This window comes from Mchenga conophoros, linkage group LG1, assembly GCF_057382185.1.
Source record: "Mchenga conophoros isolate Kocher_MC1m ecotype Shallow Benthic linkage group LG1, M_conophoros_male_GT1.1, whole genome shotgun sequence".
Lineage (NCBI taxonomy): Eukaryota > Metazoa > Chordata > Actinopteri > Cichliformes > Cichlidae > Mchenga > Mchenga conophoros.
In genome coordinates, this window is record NC_140526.1 from 23,410,744 (window position 1) to 23,431,988 (window position 21,245).

At 38.8% G+C, this 21,245-nt stretch overlaps 1 protein-coding gene across 2 annotated transcripts; it reads right to left on the reverse strand.

The window, feature by feature from the left end:
* Nucleotides 1-373: 373 nt before the first annotated feature.
* On the reverse strand, nucleotides 374-20,305 carry slc39a13 (solute carrier family 39 member 13). Of its 2 annotated transcripts, none has more exons than XM_085270669.1 (10): nucleotides 20,043-20,305; nucleotides 14,830-15,211; nucleotides 12,416-12,523; nucleotides 12,072-12,214; nucleotides 8,048-8,164; nucleotides 4,970-5,059; nucleotides 2,846-2,896; nucleotides 2,576-2,708; nucleotides 2,371-2,470; nucleotides 374-1,297 (listed from the first exon to the last, which is right to left on the reverse strand). In XM_085270669.1, exons 1-10 carry the CDS (start codon nucleotides 20,082-20,084, stop codon nucleotides 1,219-1,221), a joined length of 1,245 nt encoding a protein of 414 aa, XP_085126795.1. In that variant the 5' UTR covers nucleotides 20,085-20,305; the 3' UTR covers nucleotides 374-1,218. The 2 variants fall into 2 exon arrangements, with proteins under 2 accessions (XP_085126795.1, XP_085126805.1); XM_085270679.1 differs by having other exon boundaries at nucleotides 14,830-15,195; nucleotides 20,043-20,303.
* Between the last annotated feature and the right edge of the window lie 940 nt (nucleotides 20,306-21,245).

Below are 21,245 nucleotides of genomic sequence, written 5' to 3' on the forward strand. Positions count from 1 at the left end.
TGACTTAGGAAGGCTCCCACAGACAATAAGCTGCTCACAGGCTGATGACTAAGGAAGGCAACCCGTGGAGGAGTCGTTATGGCAACAGAAGCTTGCCAAATAGACTGTGTTGAAATTGGACAAGTGTGAACACACAATCAATACCCCCCCACACTGCCATATGACATTTTAGGCAAAGGACCTTTTGCAGTAAAATTATGCTCACGGTGGACAACAAGGTCAGCTGAACACGTCGCACTGTCTCAGCACCCGCGCACAACTCTATCAGTCAAAATATCCCCAAATCCACTGAATCATGTGTCCCAGTGCTTCCTCTTGTCTGCTAAAGCATGGTGCTTAAAGTTAAAAATAAAATGGCTTCTTTAAACAGAGATGCTGGAAATTTACTGGTGATTTTATTCAGTGGTGGAAACTTTATATTAACAACATGACATGAACATCTGCATGGTTAACTTTCTAAAAATGTGTCTTAAGCATTACAAAACTGTTAGTGAAAACTAAATATGAAACCATACCAATCATCTTCTTCCTCGTGAACTAATTTCAACTTTGTCAGAGTCAAGTATACGGCGCCGGCACAGCTTTGTAACGAGCCCCGACTTCTGCTCGACAAAAGGTGCAGCCTGTGTTATGTTAGGGAGATAAAAGCATATCGAGTGTACTTTGGTGAGGAGCCGACTCTAAAGCGTTAAACCGTCCTGATTTCTTGGCACTTATTTCTGAACAAGGCAAAATGACAATGTGGTGCACGTCTGATGAATCCGTTTTCTCGTTTTCAATAAATACGCAGCAGCTACATGAGAAACAGAAGATGGGCAGCAGTAACAACACACAAAAGATTTAAACAATGTAGCTCTGAATACACTATAAAGAGGGAGGTCCTTGTACAGGGCCGGTAATACTTGTTCTGACCAGGTACGTCAGGCGTACCCGTGTAAAGATACATGTGCAAAACATCATGATTATCTGTTCAACAAAAGACAACTTGGTAACAGAACTCCAAACGATCCAAGTTTGGCACATTTTGAAGTGTCCACATCATTTGTTCCGTCGACAGTCGTCCATCCGTAAGGTGCCAATGCTCTGTCAGACGTTTTTTTAAGCATCACACAAAAGTTTCTATGAACATATATGACGGGTAAAAGATATGAGGAGAACAGGATGTTGCTCCGCTATTAAGTTTTAGTTTTTGGTAAGGCAAAAAGGGTGTTTCCGCCATTAGCAGTCGAGAATGGCAGAGAGCAGAGCCATGACAGCCACGCCACAGAAAATGAGCAGTACCTGCATCAGGGAGTGTCTGGAAAAGCAAACAAAAAGATAATAAAACTTTAGACATTGAGACTAATTTGAGCACATTAAAGGAAACCATCTGCCCTTTTTGAAACCACAGAGCCAGTTTTCCATTCCTTGCTAAGTTTTATTCTACTAAACGATCGGTCACAAACTACACACTGGCTCTTTCAGCCATCTCCAATGTCTCCCCCTGTGGCCTCGAGCAAAAACTAGATTAATATGGAGCATGGGAATAAAAAAATGGCCATTTGTTTTAAGGGTGTGCAACCAAAGGACTGATAAGCTCATGCCATGGCAAGGAGTCCATTACCCATCATAAGAATGACTACCACTCCTACAATCCTCTATTCTGATTCCTTTGCACAAACACAGGTAGGACTGAAACTGTCCTGCAGAGCTTTAAATAGCTGCTTTGTTACAAAGCTAGCCTAACCCCCCCCCCCCCCCCCCTCCCATAAAAAGGCTAATATATGCTTTCCTTTTACTTCACACTTATAAAAAAAATAAAGTAATTTGTTATTTCAGTTCTATAATTTCATATACGCATCAAAATCAAGATGTTGCTATAATAAAATGCTACTGCAACTAAAAGCAGTTAGGTGTGTCAAAAGATTTCAATATTTAAACCTATTTGTGATGTTGATAGGCTTCTTTATATTAGGCTGAAGCATGTTTTCCATGCAGATTTATTTTAGGTTAAACAACAAATAAACAAACAAAACCCCACTCTGGCTGTTTTGATAGTAAATGCTGGTGTCCCATGTATTAATCCATCTTGGCTCACATTATTGCCAAAGAACACATAAAGATGTGTATAAATATACATGTGGTGTGAGTCAAAGCCGGACGTTCGGTTTCCGGCAATACCAATCACAGATGAACATCTGTTTGTGAAAACATGCAAATTATTAAAACAGATAAAAACAAACAAACAAACAAACATGTGATTTAAAATAATTCTTCTTGTTTGAAATCCATTCGACATGCTGGTTAGACCCCGAGAATAATGCTGTTGATTTCCTCAGTAGCAGTAAAAGCACTTTAATAAAGGACTTCTTTAATAAACATCCATCATACCTGAAACTGGATTCCTCGAGAAGGTCGGGCACTACATTCACCAGGGCTATATAGAGGAAGCCTCCAGAAGTGAAAGGCAATATCCAGCTACTGGCATTTTCTAGGCACAATATGAAAGTCTTCTTACTGAACATGGCGACTGTAAAATGCACTCCAGTTATTAATAATGTGTTTGCTTGTGTGTTGTGTATTGGCCCCATCCTACCTGTGCCTTTTGGTGACTGAGCGCACAGAGCGAAGAAAGCTCCGAGGACCCCAACCAGTGCTGTAGACAGCTGCATGCGAGCAGCACTCCATCTGTCAAACCCGGCCCTCAGCAGAATGGCAAAGTCCCCCACCTGCAGATGATGATGTTACCCACATAAAAAAAATGGGTAAACATTCAGCGTGTTTACAAACACTAGAGCACTTCCATTCTTCCGATACGCCTTAAGCAAAGTAAACTGTACAATTTAGCAGCAACTCTGATCCTCACCTCGTGTGGGATTTCATGGAGCAGGATTGCGAAGGTGGTGAGGAACCCAACCTGCAAGAAATGTATCATTAGTGCTGCTTTGTCCTACACAAAGAGCCTAAAGAAAACCACAACTGAGTCAGGTATGCGTCAATTATTTCTTGTTTTGTTTTTAGCATGAATTAGGGAAGACAAAATCTCAGCAGATCACTATAAGTGAGCTTAAATTTTTTTAGCCACAGTCAAGGAAAAATGAAAATCTCATGAAACAAAAAATGTAGTTCATACATCAGTAAGGTCAAGTGACAGTGAAGGTAACTTAAGCTGGTTTAGGCTTTAAAAAGCTAGAGTAATAGCAGCAATGACCACCTGCTTTTGAAACAAGACCTCATTGATCTGAGGGAAGTTGACAAATTTATAAAGTCCTGATTATTTCATTCTCAAAATAAATATGTTGAAAGCACGATCATAGACCAGTGTGAATGAAAAAAATTGCTAATTTTACACTGTGCTAAATGCACAACGAGTAAACAGAAGACACTGGTGAGATGTCTTGTATGTGCATGTTTGAGACATTGAGTTAACTTCCTCTCTGGCACACGGATCCATAGTTCACGCTGCTTGCCTTATGTCTCTCCAGCTGGACTCCCATCCCACTGCTACAAATATACAATAACTTACTGAAGCGATACAAATTCATGTTACTGCAGTTTGGAGTGCAGATTTTTTCAATAAGACCGTAATGCACCAACTCAAAGGCTGCTCCCACAAGCCGAGGCCGTATATTTCTTCAATTTCAGACACTGTTTCGTCGTTTGGAATAATTATTATTGTATTTTGTATTAAAGTATTTATTATTCAACCTTTTGAAGTGCAAACAACCAACTTTGTATTCACACTTACCCACACTCAGTGGACATTATGTTACTGAGTCTGATGTTTCCTCCTCTGAGGTTCCAATAACAAACCACTGACATGTATTTATAACGCTGTGAAAAAGTATTTGCCCCTTTCTGACTTCTTTTTTTTTGGTGCATTTTTGTCACACTTACACGTTTGACATCAGATAACCTGAGTAAAAACAAAACACTTTTTAGACGATGATTTTATTTATGCAAGTGGGGGAAAAAGCTACGAGGTGGTTGAATTATTTGTGATTAACCACTCAGTTTCACTTGCCATACCTGCAAAGTGAAGCAGGTTAAAAGATCACCAAAAGTAACATATCATACCTCAATCATGTAAGTGTGACAAATTAAAAAATCGTGAAGGGGAAAATATTTCGGTGCATTGTATAGTTTGTATAGTATACATTATACTTGTATAGTGTAAAACATAAGGCCCGAGGGCCAGAATCAGCCCAACAAAGGCTCCAATCTGGCCCACTGGAAGGAGTGAATAGACTATGATGTTTAAGCTTTCCCCCCCTACTTATATTAAAATCACTCAGGAATTAAATGTTTAGTTAAATGTTTTTACACTGACAGAAACGGCACTTTCACTTGTCAGGGCCAGTTCGATGAAAACAGAGTAAAATGTGTGTCTTCAGACAAATATTGCTTCTTGTTCAAGAAACAGAATTTGAGGGGCTGCTACTCGACAGTCAACATTCAAATACAGTATCTGAAAAGCTTCCATTATAATTATAAAAGAGTCCAGCATCAGCTACTGCACTGTATTTACAGTAACCAACTGTCAGTATGTGACTGCAACTTCAGGGAACATCGGCAATTATATTGTAAAACCAGGAGTTCTTTCATGAATATGCATGCAGGAGACTAATTGTGAATAATCACATTCTCACAAAACTACTTTGCTGAATCAGTGTGGTTTTGAATTTGCATATTTTCAGCACAAAACTATCCAGATAAACTAAAACAAGGCGCCGCCACTGTTTTAAAGCACACTTTCGAGACTGTCACAGCTCTGTTGCCATATTGGTTAGCTGGCATAAAGCACACATAGAGCTTGAGTTATTGCTGGACCCAAAATAATAACTGCATCTGAAACCAAGAGCAAAATAAAGAGCAAGCACCTGAGCTTGAAAAAGCAAAGCTGCTAATATTACATGCAGAGTACTTTAGATGTAGGACAAGCTGTTGGCTTTTGTGTGTAAACTACAAAAGAGGTGTCACCTTATCTTACCTTTTTGCTAACCAGGAAGCTCCCAGATACTGCCAGCCCATGGGTGAAGTTGTCAATGCAATTGGCGAGTAGGTTTAGGTATCCACTCATCTGTGACACAGAACACATGACACATATGTCACTGTTAGTCACATTACTGCATATTAGTCAGAACTGAGAAAACAGCAGGAATGGATCACTTCTGTTACAGCACAGCCTCGGCAGAACTCCACCGCAACATTACATCCATGACGTAAAGTGTAGATGTTTACAAAGTTTACTTTGTGGACCACATACAACTAAAAAAAAACTATTCTGGAAAATAAAAATAGTTTCTAGTTGACTAAATGCTCGAGACATCTAGAAAATAATTAGCGCAATTTCAGTGTCTTTAGTGTCTCAGTGTTTTTCCACATTTAGTCAGTCTAATCTCACCATAAACAAACACATGAACAGGCCTTGGGTTATGTCCAGATGTCTCCAAATCTGACTTTGGTGAAATTTTTCCATGATGCGACTTATTCTTGCAACACATTTTTTTTAATGGTGCAATAAAGCAGATTTTTTTTGTTTTTTAAATTTCTTCTCTGGAGCTCTGGCCGACCAAAGTTCAGTCTTATCTAACACATGTTTGACACCCACGCCACTGCGAACGAATAAACTAAACATAATAACACATAAAAAGATTTTGGTGATTAACTCTTGACTTTCTCTGCCAACTTTCTTGTTACCGTCTCCAAAAATAAATTGTTTATTATGCTGTCACTAAACACTCCCTGGTTCAAAAAACTCAGTGCTCCAAGCATGATATGTGGGGAAAGTGAAACAGCTTTGTTTTTCAGTAAGCTCCTGCTTTGTCTTTTCAAGGATCCCAGTATTTATTTGCACATACACAAATTGCATGTAAATGCAAAAGCAATGTGGTCCAATTCCCGGCTTGTATACCGCCACCAAACAAACTTTATACACAAAATGGAAAACAAAATTTAAAAAAAAATTAGTTACAAAAAGTTATGACTTTATACTTTTAGCTCAGTTGTGATCTACCCATTTTCACAAATCAAGGTAGGTTAAATATACACACAAAAACACATAAAGACAGACAGACACCTCCCCAGTGTATTCATCAGACTGGTCATATACTGGTGGAAACCCTTATGTATGGGATCACATTTGATCAGATATTAAATTGGTATCACTAACCTTTAAAATCTTTAATACATACGCTATATGTGTAAACAGCAGCACAATCTGTTTGGTGCAAGTATACAAGCTGCGAATGGCACCCCATTGCTTTTGCATTTACGCACGATTTAAGTATGTGCAAATAAATATTTACATACTTGAAAAAGGTAAAGAAGAAGCTTATTGAAAAGGGAAAGAAAAAAAAGAAAACTGGTCCACTTTCACTACATATCATTCTTGTTGCAGTCAGTTTTTAAACGACAGAATTGGATAGGGCGCACCATGTCCAATACAGGGTTGTGACTGAGGGTGAAGTCATATCCCAGCTGTCACAGGATGGGGCAAGGTACACTCTAGGTACACATAGGTCACCTGTCTATCACAAAGCTAACAAAGAAAGACTGACAACCTTGCACACTCCACCTACAGCCAATTTAGAATCATCACCTGGCTGAATATTAGTAGTTATACCTAAATTATTACAATTAGCAAATTAATAAGAAAACACAGCCCAAGCCATCCTAAGAATTCCTCTATAGACACCTCGTGAGGTGAGGACAACCATGTAATTTAAGACACTTTCACTGCAATTTCAATAGGTGTTACAAGGGGCCATAACACCCCCTTAAAAGGGTTTATTTAGGAGAAAAATACATTTTGTAATAATTATACCTGTTATAATAGTTGCTGCTGGTGCATTACTGAGGACCAGCTTTGAGGCAACTATGAATGCTATAGCCATGAGCAGGGATATGGTCCACTCAGCAAACCCCAGCTGGGAAACCCACCCAAAACTAACTTGTATTAGCTACACTTCATTGCCCCCTTCTTAAATAAGGATCTGAAACCTAAATAACCAAGTCCCATCATACTTCACACACCTCAAAGTAGGGCAGGGCAATATGGCCAAAAATATTTATCACAATATATATTTGAAAATTTGCGATAATGATATAACTGATGTGAGACAAAATACTTCACAACTCCACAACTTTATAAGTGCAAAAAATCCCCATCACTTTATTTTCACTTAAACAAACAGCTGTTTTTAACAGTGCAAATGCAAATTTTTCGCTGACAGCTTAACCAAAAGGCACTTTTGGTTAAACATGCAAGCGGACCGGAAATAACGACGGTCTGCTTGCATGTTCTACAAAAAAAAGAAAAAAAATTGCTTTGGTTGCCATCTGACAGACAAAAACGAAACCAGTTCCACATCACTGAAGTGCACGTTTTTAAAAAACAATTCTGGTTAATCTGTTTCATTCAACGATCCGCTTTTGCCCTTCTCATTCTCTTTCGCCGCTATGCTTTTTCCGCCATGTGTGTATGAAAACAAAGGCACTGCGCAGATAAGACTGTGAACTTTCCTTTGTGTCCTCTCTCACCCTTAGAATGACCCTCACTCAGCCTGGCTCTGGCTGAGATCTCAAAAAAGGAGTTCTTCATCCCCACTGTCGCCATGTGTTTTGCTCATAAGGAATCGTTGTACGCTTGAGGTTGTGCATCTTTACAATCCATTGCACGATGAGATAACTATTGTTGTGAACGGGCACTATATGAACATTTTTATATTGAATTAACCCATTATTTATGTTACCAACCAGCTTATGAGACATTTTAAAATGTAGCTTATACCCTAAAAAATAAAATTGTTAGAGAAAAAGGCATTGCAAAGGACCCACAACAGAGTCGTTCTACAGCAGAACTGATTATGCAAGTCTCTCTTCCTGGTTTCACTGAACCAACTACGTTGCTATTTATTACTCAGTTGGAGAAAGTAAATTTTTTTTTCTTTAAATGTATTTCTTACATAAGCAAACCATGTCAAATTCTTAACCCAAGTGATGCCCCCATCTTTCATCATTTTCTGTCTTTTTGTTAACCGGGATATGTTTTGGTTGTCAGCCTTACCTTGATTTTCTCTGATCCTTCCTGCAAACTCTGCTTGGAGGATTTCCATGACTCAGCATGGTGCCTGTTACTGAGTGATACCACTGCTTTTCCACTGAAAACTGAATTAGGCTGTGTCTGTGGAGGAAGAAAACGGAAGGGGGGGAGAAGGCACAAATGAACACATCTTCTCAACAAGAACTTTAAAAAAAAACAAAAAAAAAAACCTCATTTAAAATACAGTTATGGTCAAAACAGTAAGGAAATGGTAATGCCTGAATCCCACAGTGCAGTAAACAGTCATGTTACTGCTGCTCCTGCCGTGTGTCAAACAGTTCACCCACAGGCAGCTTAACAGCTGGTAAAACATTCTCATTATATTTTGACCTTCTTACATTTGCGCTAATAAGCAGTCGTTTGTACTTTTCATTTGTTTTCTCAGAAACAACGAAATCTCCTTTAAATTCGACTGCCGCTCCATCATGTTTACATTTTCATATTATAAACAAAACAGAACGAGAGAGCGAGAACCATTCATCTTAGGCTGTAGGGTTTGTTTTCCGAGAACAGCCAGCTTCCTTGTCCCATTATTCAGAAACCACTTACGCTGCCATTTAAACTGATAGTCAAATTAAATGAGAGGGAAATAGGCTGCTGACTGCTGGTCGCCGAAAGGAAATTTTTGCTCCATGTGTACGATTGAAGCATGAGGAAGTAATAAAGCGTGATGAATTTTGGGGGGTTATCAATCTCCTCCAACAGATTGGAGCTAAACTGTCGGTGCCAAATAGTCTGAGTTTTGCCTAATGAGAAATTCAAAATGACCTAAGAAGCCAGAAAGTGATAAAAATCCTATCTTGACATTTTCCATTTGACTCTGAGGCTCTCCACGCGTTTGTTCGTTCTTCTTAAACACTGACCCAATTAGAGTAAAGAAATTTAGTTCAGCTTGTTATACTTTTTGCTTCCTATGGAAAGATTTGCCACACAATATTATCAGAGAAAACACCTATAACCACCTTCTCGTTCTCTCATTTCCCGTCTCTTGCTGCCTGTGTCTATAAGTTGAGTATTATCCTTTGGACACTCAAATGGCTAAAGCAGCTGCTACACCCCAGCGCTATAAATAGACACCAGTGGAGGAGCTGAGCCATGGACTCCAATCTTCTCCCTCAATAGCAATAGAAAGATAAGAAAGGGAATGAGGCTGCCTTTACAAACGTACTGCTATCAGCCAGTGTGTTTGTCACTTTATATTATCTCCATCAACCCCTAAACAATAAACTTAAACAACTAAGAATGCTACAGTATTTAAAGTTAATAGTTCATTTATAGATATTTAAATAATAACTATAAATAGTTGTTTTTTAAACCAGTGCACATAAATGCCACGTCTCATGTAGGTGAGGTTGTTCATGAGTAAACATATATGTTTACCTACAGGGGATGGTAAAGGCAGAATTCAGATGAATACACATATAAGGTGTTGTGAAAATGTGTTTGCCTCCTTCCTGATTTCCTATTTTGTTGTATATTTGTCACACTTAAATGTTTTAGATCCTCAAAAAAATGTAAATATTAGACAAAGATAACACAAGTAAACACAAAGTGCAGTTTCTAAATAATGTTGTTTACTATAAAAGGGGAAAAAAATCCAAAGCTACCTTTTCCCCCCACAAAGACAGAGCAGACACTCACTTTGCTTTCATGCACATATGCCCAAATTTATCACCCCAGATACATCGGTATCTGTATTGTCTGATTTCTGCAAATGATTTCTGATTTCTGATGAGATGACTCAGGAGGGGTGGGTTATTTTTATCCTCCCATGAGGCTCTGTGGAATCACCAACGGCCAACAGTGTTGTGGAAAAAGTATTTGCCCCTTCCTCATTTCTTGTTTTTGCACATTTGTCATGCTTACATATTTAAGATCATTACATTACAATAATGCGGTTTTAAAATTACTATTTCATTTATTAGGGGAAAAAGCTATCCAAACCTGATCTCCCTTGTTAAATTATTAATTCTGACTAACCACATTTTGTGGAAAATTGATTTCAACTCCACTAGGCCCCACCCAGCCCAGATTAATGCCAGAACTGTTGAATCACTTGTATAGATGCTGTGTGACAAAATAGCTCAGAAAGCAGCTTAGAAAGAAAATCATTGACATCTTTCAGTCTGGAAAGAGTTACAAAGCCACAATAACTAGAGAACTGCAGTTAAGATCAGAGGTCATGACTGAACAATAAGAAAGAGACTGAGCAAAAATGGCATCCACAGGAAAGTTCTAAGCCAAAAAAAACCCTGCTGGGCAAAAAGAACACAAAGGCTCGTGTCACATTTGAAGCTGGAATAACTTTGGAATAACCTGGATGACTTGTCATAAATGCTGGAACCATGAATTCTGCTCTCCACCTGAACATCCTGAAGGAGACTCTCCGAACATCAGTTCATCCCCTGAAGCTCAAGCACTTGGGTTATGCTGCAGTACAATGATCTGAAACACACTAGCAAGTTTACCTCTGTATAGTTAAAAAAAAGTGACCTAGTCAAAATCTTGGACTTAAATCCAATTGAGATGCTTTGGTGTGACCTTAAAAATGCCGTTCATGGTCGAATACCCTCCAGTGTGGCTGAAATAAAACAATTCTGTAGAGTGAGCTACAATTCCTCATTGCTATTTACCACAAACACTTGATTGCAGTTCTTGTTGCCAAGGGTGGCACAACCAGTTATCAGGAGCACATACTTTTTCACAGCACTGTTTGGCATTGCAGCCAGACACCAGAGGAACGTATCATTATAGTAGTGCTATCCAACCTCTGAAAAAATGTGCGGCCCAGACGTGCAAATAAAGAAGTGCACGGATGAAAAAGGGACGCACACACAACGGGAGTTTATTTCTCACGTCCAGCGTGAAGAAATGTTTGCACACTGATATAAGCTGAGGGATTTACCCAACCATAATAATAAATGCTAATTAGTGAACATAAGTAGCTGGATATCAGATAAAGAGCTACAACGTTGAGTCACGATATTTTCCGGCTCTTTAATTAGGGGTCCAGATACACAAGTGTATGTGCAAGTACAACCTTATGCTCTAATTTTAAAATCAGTCCAAAAGTCAGTTTTATCCTCCTGTTGTCTCTCATTTGATGATAGGTATGAGGGATCAGTGTAGCTGCACCACATACACACCAATTTCAAAGTGCGCAGAAGTCCAGACCCAGTCACATCTGCTGGGAGCGTCACTTACATGTAAAAGTGCAGCACGAAAGCATAGCTTGGCAGATTAAATTGATCATGAATCTCAGAATAATCACAATATTAATATGAAGCATCAATTTGGAAATGAGATAAAAATTGACCTGACTGTCAAGCTACCCCAAATCACTTTGATCATCATAACCCTATTACTCAGCTGTACGACACGTAGCTGTCCTCCCCTCTGTGCTGATAGTAGTGCGGACATGAGCAGTGTTTGTGTAATTTGTTAGCCTGTTAAATACAACGCTGGAAAACTGGCAACAATGACCCTGTCCAATATACAAATCCTTACAAATGAGCAAATTAAAGAGAAGACATAAAAATCCATCTCTGACAGCACAGTGATGCTGTTAGCATCGTTAGCTTTCTGTGTGGACTTTGCTTGCTCTTTCTGTGCCTATTGGGGTTCTTCCCAGATCCTCCAGGGTGAACTGATGCTTCTAAATTGGCTATAGATGTGAATTTGAATTCTGTCCAGTATCTGTCCCCGATTTGGTCAAATAGCTCACAAAATGGATAGATGGCTATTTCTCTCTCACTGAACAAGAATGCCGATGTGCATATTTCCCAAAATCTCAAGCTGTTGGTGAAAGCGTCATGTGATGTTTCAGTCATAGAAAAAAACTGGCAGAATTATGCTGACTGAACACAAATGCATTCTGCACCAAGCATACCAATGAAAAGATAAATATGTGAAGGCTTGTATTGACATGTGTGTGCGCAGCACTGAGCATATTCTTCTGAAAACGCAGCATTTCAGCAGAAATACTTACAGTCGAGTTAAAATTCAGGTCAGAAACTGAAGTGGAGTTCTTGGGGCTGTCTTGGTCTGGGAACATTTTCTCCAGGAGCAGGAAGGCCAGCAGACCGATGATTACCCACAAGCCTTGTGTCATGTAGTGGTTTTGTTTACCAGCTGGAAGGGTAGCAAACAGACTGCAAATAAGGCTGAGAGAGCAAATACACTTCATAAGATGCTTCAGGAGAAGCAGACTGTTAACAGTGAAAGCAAGCTGGTGTCTAAATATTACAATGATAGTAAACATTATTAGCAATTATAGAAGAATAGGTCAAATTGAATAGAGGTGGTGAAGGCACTGGTGGAAAGGAGACCCACCTGAAGAGCCAGAGAGCTCCCAAGCCTCGGGAAGTAGGTGGAGGAATACATCACCCAGGAGACCACCAATAGCAAAGCTCAAGAGCTGTTTCAGCTTATGGCATCCAGCTGACAAAACACACACACACAAAATATCAAGGTAACAATTATTTTGCAGAGTAAAAGTTATAAATAATTTTATACAATTTTCATGTTTTTGGTTTACAATTACAAGCACAAACTGATTCCACTTTCCACTCATCAACTAATCATTTTGTCACAAGAGACATTAATACACAAGAGAATCTCTGGCTCACCTTACTAATATTAACCATGCTTACTCACACGCCCTGTTTTTATTCCTGAGGAGTTTCCTTGGTAATGACTAATGTCTCACAGCCTAAAATACACATTTGGCCTGCCACGTTCTTTAGGGTGGGGCACCTGAAAGAGGCCTCAGACTGACCTACAATAACATGTCTAGTTACTGAAGCTCAACAGTAAAAACCTCTCTCACTCTTCAACCATATGTTAACTGGTTAAAATTACAGGCAGGTATTGTAAGGGTACATTACTGCCTGCCAGGGATGGGTACTAATGCCTGGTACTAAACAGGCAATGGGGTGAAATGTTAAATAATGAATAAGCTCTGACGTAATTGGTTCTGCTCTCAGGACTGGGGGAGGATGTAATGCATTTTCACCATTTCCAATCTAGAAACTTCTCTTGTAGACTGCGTGCGAGGCCCACTGGCACAATGCTGCACATGTATCGAGACCCTTCGTTTAATAACAACCACAAACGAGAATGCAACATACAAAAATGTGTCTAGAATTCAACACCACTCACTGCCACAAGCGCTGCAAGTCTTTTCTTGTCAGGGCAGAAATGACTAATATCTTGAAATATCTAGCGGACATCACTTACTGATAATGTCGTTTTCCACTGCCATGTCCAAAACAAGGAAAATACTGCATGTGACTGCACAACTCAGTATTTCTCATTGAAAATCCACTGCACAAGTAGTGCCAGATCTATTAGTCTCAGATGTACAAAATTTTGGTTCCAATTAGAAAATGTCGGTACGTGAATAAGTTACGACTAAGGTGCTAAACATCACAGTGCCTCAGTGCAGCCTCACAGAGCTGTTGGTCCGGCTTCCATTTTCCCGCCTATCGGGCATTTCTCCTTTCATTTTTATTTGGTGTGGACCTGGGTGACCTTTAGACTGACAGTTTGAGAGTCTTTCTGTTCAGTATGGTATTTTAATGCCTCGTGGCAGGGGGGTGGAATCATTATCATGAGGTCACCACAGGAGACGATCTGTTTACCAGGAAGCAGCAGTTTTCCAAAAGGTTTGAGTACCCTTCACATTAAACCATGAGGAATGTGCAGCTGGGTTTAGGAGAGGCTGACCAGAACTACTTGTTGATCATACCGGGATTTATTATTCAACAGCTGGAAATCTGGAGATTTTAGCTATATCGTTGTAAGAAGCTTTGAGAATCAGCGATGCCAGGTCAGACTTCTGTAACTGTAACATACTTCCTTGATTCACTACAAGCATTTGAAGTCTGAACTCTTGTCCTTTAAAACACTGCCATCTCGGTTTATGTTGACTATTGACTATACTATTGTCAAATGTATTTTTGAGCAAGTAAAAAGGATTATAAATCTAAAAGTTTTGGCCAATTGGTGACAACTAGGGACAAATAACCCTCTAGGGAATGCCCAGACTGGTCGGCGAACTTTTATGAGAATACACATATTTTTGGTTGGCAGATGGTCACCAAGCAGTCTCTACACCCATGTGACTGAGGTCTTCCATATTTACATCACCAAGTAACAATGCAATGTCATAAAGCCCCGCAGAGCAATTATTTAGTGTGCCCTCAAAGAAAGAATGATAAAACGAAATGTTCTCTTGTTGGCTGCAAGACCAAACACAAGACTGCTCATGCATTCCTCGACATCAGAGCAACTGAAGACTCAGTGGGCGACCTTTACTGTAATAGCTATGTTAGCTCAAGAGAAATCTTTTTATGTTTAAGGTTAACAACATCCAGCGTGACAAGGGTTACCATCTGTTGTCTTCATTCTGTGTGCATGTTGATTATATTTAATACAATTACAGTCCCGCCAACTGTGTTATTGTTTACATGTGTGTTTTGTTTGTTTTCACTGTCAGATGCATGAACATGAAACAGTGACACAAACGCAGCCCATTAAAACAGGTGCACCCTAGCTTTTGTTATGCCAAATGACCCTCACAGCATTGTCTATTGTTTCACCTACACAAATATGTGTGATCGGCTTCTCTTGCATAGCGTCACATATGGTAAATGTCTATGCAGGTTTATCATTGCAGTTATAAAATACATGTTATAATATAAATAATGCACAGGCATACTGATGTTGCACATCGTCTCTCTCACCTTCTGTTTTGAGGGCTGCTCCAGCTTCAATGGGAATGACAAGAAGGGGGAAAATCCCACTGAGGCCTACAGCAACAGAGCCCACGAGAGACAGGAGCCAAATATGAGCACGCTCACTGGCTAAGAAGTCTGCTACTGCCTGGAGGCCTGGGAGGTCATCTGTCAGGCTGGGGCCTGGTCCTGCAGCTGTGGCCGTCGCATGAGCCATAACTGTTTGTGTCATCTTCTGGTTGCTCGATGCCCCCCTGGAGGTCAGCATCAGCAGGGCAACCGGGATAAACAGAGCCGCTACAGCCCAGCTGGGCCTCCAGTAACGTCCACCTTTCATCCGTTCCAAGGTCCGAAAAATACTTGCAACCAGTAATTCTGTAAAGGAAGGAAACTATAACAAAAACAGGTCTTCTCTGTAGCTTATAAATGTACTTTTAAAAAAACAACAACAAAAAAAACATATAATTAAACTGAAAACTTCTAAAACCTTTCAAAACGGTTAATCTTTGCAGCTGAGTAGATGGAATTGGTGTTTCTGCTGCAGTTTTTTTTAATTTTTATAATAAAATAAAATGAAAAATGAACAGAAAGATTGAAACACAATCTACAAACATCCTTCTGAAGAACAGCGATTATTTCCATGGAACAATTTCTTAAAAGTTATAAATCACACAGTACTGTGAAAAAAATCTTGAGTCACCCCTCATTTCTTTTTATTTCGCTCAAAGGAAGCCAGGCTCTCTCAAGCTATTTCAAAATGTGTCCACTCATTTTTTCAGCCCAGTTCTTGACCCTTAACATTTTCATAGGACTTTTTTTTTGGAGCCAATTAACACTGACCTATGAAGCATAAAAAGAGATTAACAAGTGTTCTGTTTACACATATCGGACAACTTTTAACCAGAAGTAATTTCAAATTGTGTCTTTAGTCAGTTCCAAAAAAACAAAATTTTATTCCAGTTTCTTTAACAGAATCTAAAAACAACAAAGATTTCACAGTTTGCCAAGCATAAAAAGTTTGTTTGTTTGTTTTTTGCACTAGGAAGGTGATTCCCACAGACCTAATACCGTAAAACTTCACATATCTCAGTATGGTATGAAGAGAATCCTTAACAATTTGAGAAAACTGGACAAGTGGAGGACAAAAGAAGAAGTGGGAGGCCTAAAAACTGTCTATAACGGATGGAACAGTATCTAAAAATCATGTCCTCAAAAAGAAAGAAAGAAAGAAAGAAAGAAAGAAAGAAAGAAAGAAAGAAAGAAAGAAAGAAAGAAAGAAAGAAAGAAAGAAAGAAATTATTCCCAAAGAGTAATGTCTTTAAGACATATATAAAAAAAAGAAAGAAAAAAAAACACACACACCAAAGACCTGACACAGGACCTAAGATGATCCCGGTACTGTTCACTGAAGGCTCACCAGAAATGACCTCAGTGTAAAGGAAACGGAAAAGCTGAAGTATGTAATTACACATTAACTGGGTGGACAAGTAGTGACAGTAAAATATAGCGATGAATCCAGATATTTAAGTTTTGGTTCAAATCCTCATCAGAACAGAGTGTGACACTAAACAGAGAGTGTCTATATCCAGCTGTAAAACACTGTCATGGTTTGGAACTGCGTTTCAGTGGTGTTGGGAGTCAAAATTGATGGGATTATGAACGCAGAGAAGTACCATCTGATTTTGATCCATCACGCAATGTAGGGCTGCTCGATTATGGCAAAAATGATAATCACGATTATTTTCACTGAAATTGAGATCTCGATTATTTGACGATATTTATTTAACCCTTTAAGACCTACTATAGAACCAAGTCCGCCAGAGCTTATATTATTTTTTTACATGTTGTAGTGCCATTTGTGGGAGCATTTCAAGTTGCTATACAACTATTATAGCCCATATTTTAATAATATGTATGCATTAAGTCCATAGTAATTACATTAATTGCAAAAAAGTGCAATAAACTACAAAAAAAATTGAAAATCATTTTTGTTTTTTTTACATATATTTCTACTTGGAGAAATTTAAGAGGCTTATCCCTCAAAACTTTAAATACAAAAAAGTTGCAAAAAATAGTTTACAACAACAGGAAATTTATTTTGAGTGTCTTCATAGTTTTATTTTGGAGATACACCAATTTTTATATACTGCAGGAAAAACGAAAAAACAATCCTATGATGCAAATTTGCAAAGAAAACAGCAGGTGCATCAAAATAAACTATTTCCAGCAGTGCAATTTGAGTTCTAAGCATCCCAGAAACAATTCAGAAAAGTCACACATGACCAGTAGAGGTTTTTAAGGCCTACAAGTAAAAAACTACAATTTCCGCGAAAATGACGTCACTTCTGGTTTCGGCCAGGAAATGGCGGACATGCGACAGTTATATTATACTGAATATTATACTGCAAATTTGCAAAAAAGCAGCATATGCATCAAAATAAACTATTTCCAGCAGTGCAATATGAGTCCTAAGCATCCCAGAAACGACACAGAAAGTCATAAAGTCAAAGATAACTTTCAAAAAGACGAGTATAGGCCCTGAGGCCCTGATAGTAAAAAAGACTACATTTTATGTATGTATGTATGTATGGCAAACTACATACATAAAAGACTACAAATGCAAAAGTTCGCGCTGACGTCTATTCTTTTATATTATTCATGATGACGTCACACAGACCTTACTGGAAATGATATCAAGTCCAATAGATATCCCAGACCAACGTAGGAAGTGTTATGAACAGCTGATCGGATCGGTAAAGCGTGTTTCTGGAATATTATGTTTTTGTTCCTGCAAGCGCTTTTTATGCAGTTTTTGCAAAGCTTTATGTGGAAGGAAACCGTGACCGAGGACAAGCTGATGGCATCAGATGTAAGTACAACTCCTCCGGTTTCATATGCAAAACAAATTATTGCGCTAGCTTACATGGTCCAGGTTCTACAGCGATTTAAAAATAGTTACACAAAACGGAGCGTGCTGCTCTGACCGGCTTTAAAGGGTTAACAATGACTTTAAAAAATAATATAAAATAGTGTGCAACACCACTGAAGTTTTTTTAACCTCTCTTTTCAACCAACGGCAGTCACTCTCCTCTCCAAATAACTTCTGCTTAGTTTTCCGAGCTTCCTTCGGGTCCTCTTAATCAGCGGTCTCCAACCTTTTTTGCGCCACGGACGGTTTATGCCCGACAATATTTTCACGGACCGGCCTTTAAGGGGTCGCGGATAAATGAGGGAGGGGCTAATAATCGGCTCAGTCATTTTTAATGATCGTTGAAAGCCCAGATCGTAATCGTGATTAAAATTCGATTAATTGAGCAGCCCTAACGCAATGCCACCTGGAAAGTGTCTGTTTTGCAACACCTTCCAAACACACTGCCAATGAAGTAACAGCATACCTGGATAGAAAAAAAGCACACAAACACAAACAGAACAAATAGCAGCAACATTCAAAGAAGAGCTTTGAATGTCTTTCAGGAAGCCTGGAGAACTATTCCTATATTTCCATTTGTGTTAGTATTTAAGTGGAAAAATATTTAGAAATGAAAGGTGACTTTAGACATTTGCCCAGCACTGTAAACCAGGACCAGTATACACTATATACTGTGTATGTAAGTACTGGGGGATGACACAGTTTTATTACTGGCGCTGTACGCCACCACAAGAGATCTGAAATTAGACATGTCAAGACGAAACTCAAGTGCAGGTTTTCAGAGTTAAATCCACGGTTTCATGAAAACTATCATACTAACTATAGATATTAAGATATTACTGCCATTTTTTATTGCCTCAAAAAAAAAAAAAACTTAAATAAAATCATTCTAAATAATACAAGCTGCTTTTACCTCTTGTTGTTGGTTTACTAGAACTGGGAGCACTGATCCAAATATCAATAGTATCAATAGCAATGGTGGTTAACACCTCAAACATGCACTATGAAAAATGTCTGAAACTTTTTGTGTTGACTGCCACGTCCATTGTATTTATAACCTATTGAACTTTTAAACACAAGAAGCTGACCTGCTTTAGAGCATTTACAAAAAAACTCCACTTTTAATATGCATGAAAAGATGAAAGGTGTGTTTTGTTACCAAATTATTGTGAAAAGTGAGAAAAAAAATCAAGTGCTTCAATTTGCTATGATGATACTTAACTCATAAGTCATAACACACTGAGGTCCACTCCATAAGCTGCCTTGTAGGCTAAAAATATCAGTATTGATATTGATATTTCCAATACCTGCACTGTATTTACTTGATATTTGATTGATACCAAAATTTGCAATCTGGCCGAGCACTACTATTTACAGCATTTACAGCCTGTATCTGTCCACAGCTTTTGTCCACTAACAAAAACGAGACTATAAATTATAGAGCTGTAATTCATAAACCCTTCCTATAATTTGTATATACAAGAATACCCTCAAACATAAGCCAAGAGTATCCCTGTATTTATTAGGATAAACTGTAACTTAAATACGGTGTTAGGTAACAGTAGCACTACACATACTGGTCCCATTAAAACATCTGTGGATTTGATTTTTACTCAACTTCCATCAATAAATAGAAACTTTTTAAACTCTCGGTAAACACTGGAGGCATTAAAAAGACTTTGGCATACATGTGACAAAAGTTCAGCTATGCTGGAGGAAGAAAGTTCCAGAAATAGCAGACAGACTTCCTCCTGGCAGGAGCCTATTGATATTTTTGTACAAGCCTTTTTTTAACAGTGACTGCGAAAAGTTTAAGTGCCTTTAATTTATTATCGATTAATCACATTTTTGCAAGGGGAAAATGTATAACACGTTTACGTCGCTGTTAAACATCCAGTTTGACACTTCCCTGCTTGGGATTTCCCTGGAATTGCAGATTTAAGCAGCACGGAACATACGCAGTTGCGCTGTGATATTAACCGCAGAGAAGATGCAAGGACGGTGGTGAAAAAAGTCGCAAGCAGTGCGGCAACTTAAAAAAAAGCGGTTAACTCAAAGTTGTGTCAGCCAAGTTTACACTTGGGGTCTGGTTAGCAGGCTAACGTTAGCCCGTAAACGTGCAGACGGGCACAGCTACAGAGATTAGCCTCGCTGACACGCAGCCACTTCACATTAAAGCTAACCCTGCTATAGCTAGCACCAATTTCACAAACTTACAGATGGCGTCAGTGGTCAGGAAACCAAAACAAATAGCAGTCAGCATGTGGCTTTTTTTTTTATTTATCTCTAATACCTTGTGATTTCGGCAATCTTTGCACCAGTGTGTCCCTGCCATCCAGGCCGGCTTGATAAAATGCAGGCTGAGTTCCTCCAGACTCCAGCTGCTGCTGCTCCTGCAGACAGGGATCCGTTAGCTGCAGCGCACCAGAGACTGCGGGTCACCGCGGCTTCCCCAGTCTCCGAACCATACGCTGCTCCAGACAGCCACGTATCAGGATCATGGAGGGGAAACATAAACAACAGAGGAGAGGCACAGCATGGATCCCGCCCCACCAAAACGCTCCAGGAAGTAACTTTATTGCCCCCCTCCCTTCTTTCACTCGGGACCCTTAAGCTCTCTAAATCAAGGCCAAATATCAGCATACTTTTCTTGCTCGGGTAATTTTTATTTTTACTTCAGTGAAATGGCGGGATGTAACTAGATACCACTAGCACAAAAAAATCAAATCCTAACCCAAAAGAATTGTATAATTGGTAAGAGTGTTTGAAACAGATTTCAGAATCGACTGATCCGATTAGTCGAACAAAAAAAAGATTATTTGCATCAAATATAAAAAAAAACATGCCTCCCATGTTTTTCTTTTTTTAATGAGAGTAAACTGAATAAGCATTTGTTTGTTCTGCAAAGTAAGACAAATAACTATTATTGTGCTTTAACAGTTTACACTTAAAGTATATATAATAATAATTTTAATTAGCCTATAACAGAACAGATAATTCATGTTATCTATAAAGAAAAGTTTGGCTACCATCAGTATAGTCCATCACAGGTGTAAAATGTAGAAGAAACAGCTATATACAGTTGTGGTCAAAAATTTACATACACTTGTAAAGAATATAATATAATGGCTCTACCGAGTGTCCCGTTATTTCTAAAACTCTGATTTTTCTCTGATAGAGTGATTGGAACAGATGCTTCGTTGTCACAAAAAACATTCATGAAGTTTGGTTCTTTAATGACTTTATTATGGGTTAACAGAAAAAAGTGATCACATCTGCTGGGTCAGAAATATACATACAGCAGTGCTAATATTTGGTTACATGTCCCTTAGCCATTTTCACTTCAATTAGGCGCTTTTGGTAGCCATCCACAAGCTTCTTGTTGAATCTTTGACCACTCCTCTTGACAGAATTGGTGCAGTTCAGTTAAATTTGATGGCTTTCTGACGTGGACTTGTTTCTTCAGCATTGTCCACATGTTTTCAATGGGGTTTAA

Bases quoted from the DNA above. Each gene is read 5' to 3' on its own strand.
- slc39a13 (XM_085270669.1), bottom strand. From the start codon at position 20,084: ATGGCAGGGACACACTGGTGCAAAGATTGCCGAAATCACAAG. The intron at 15,212-20,042 runs GTATTAGAGATA...TTTTTGTTATAG, and splicing joins AAGATTGCCGAAATCACAAG to TTTCCTTCCTTTACAGAATT. The intron at 12,524-14,829 runs GTGAGAGAGACG...GTGTTTTGTCAG, and splicing joins AGCAGCCCTCAAAACAGAAG to CTGGATGCCATAAGCTGAAA.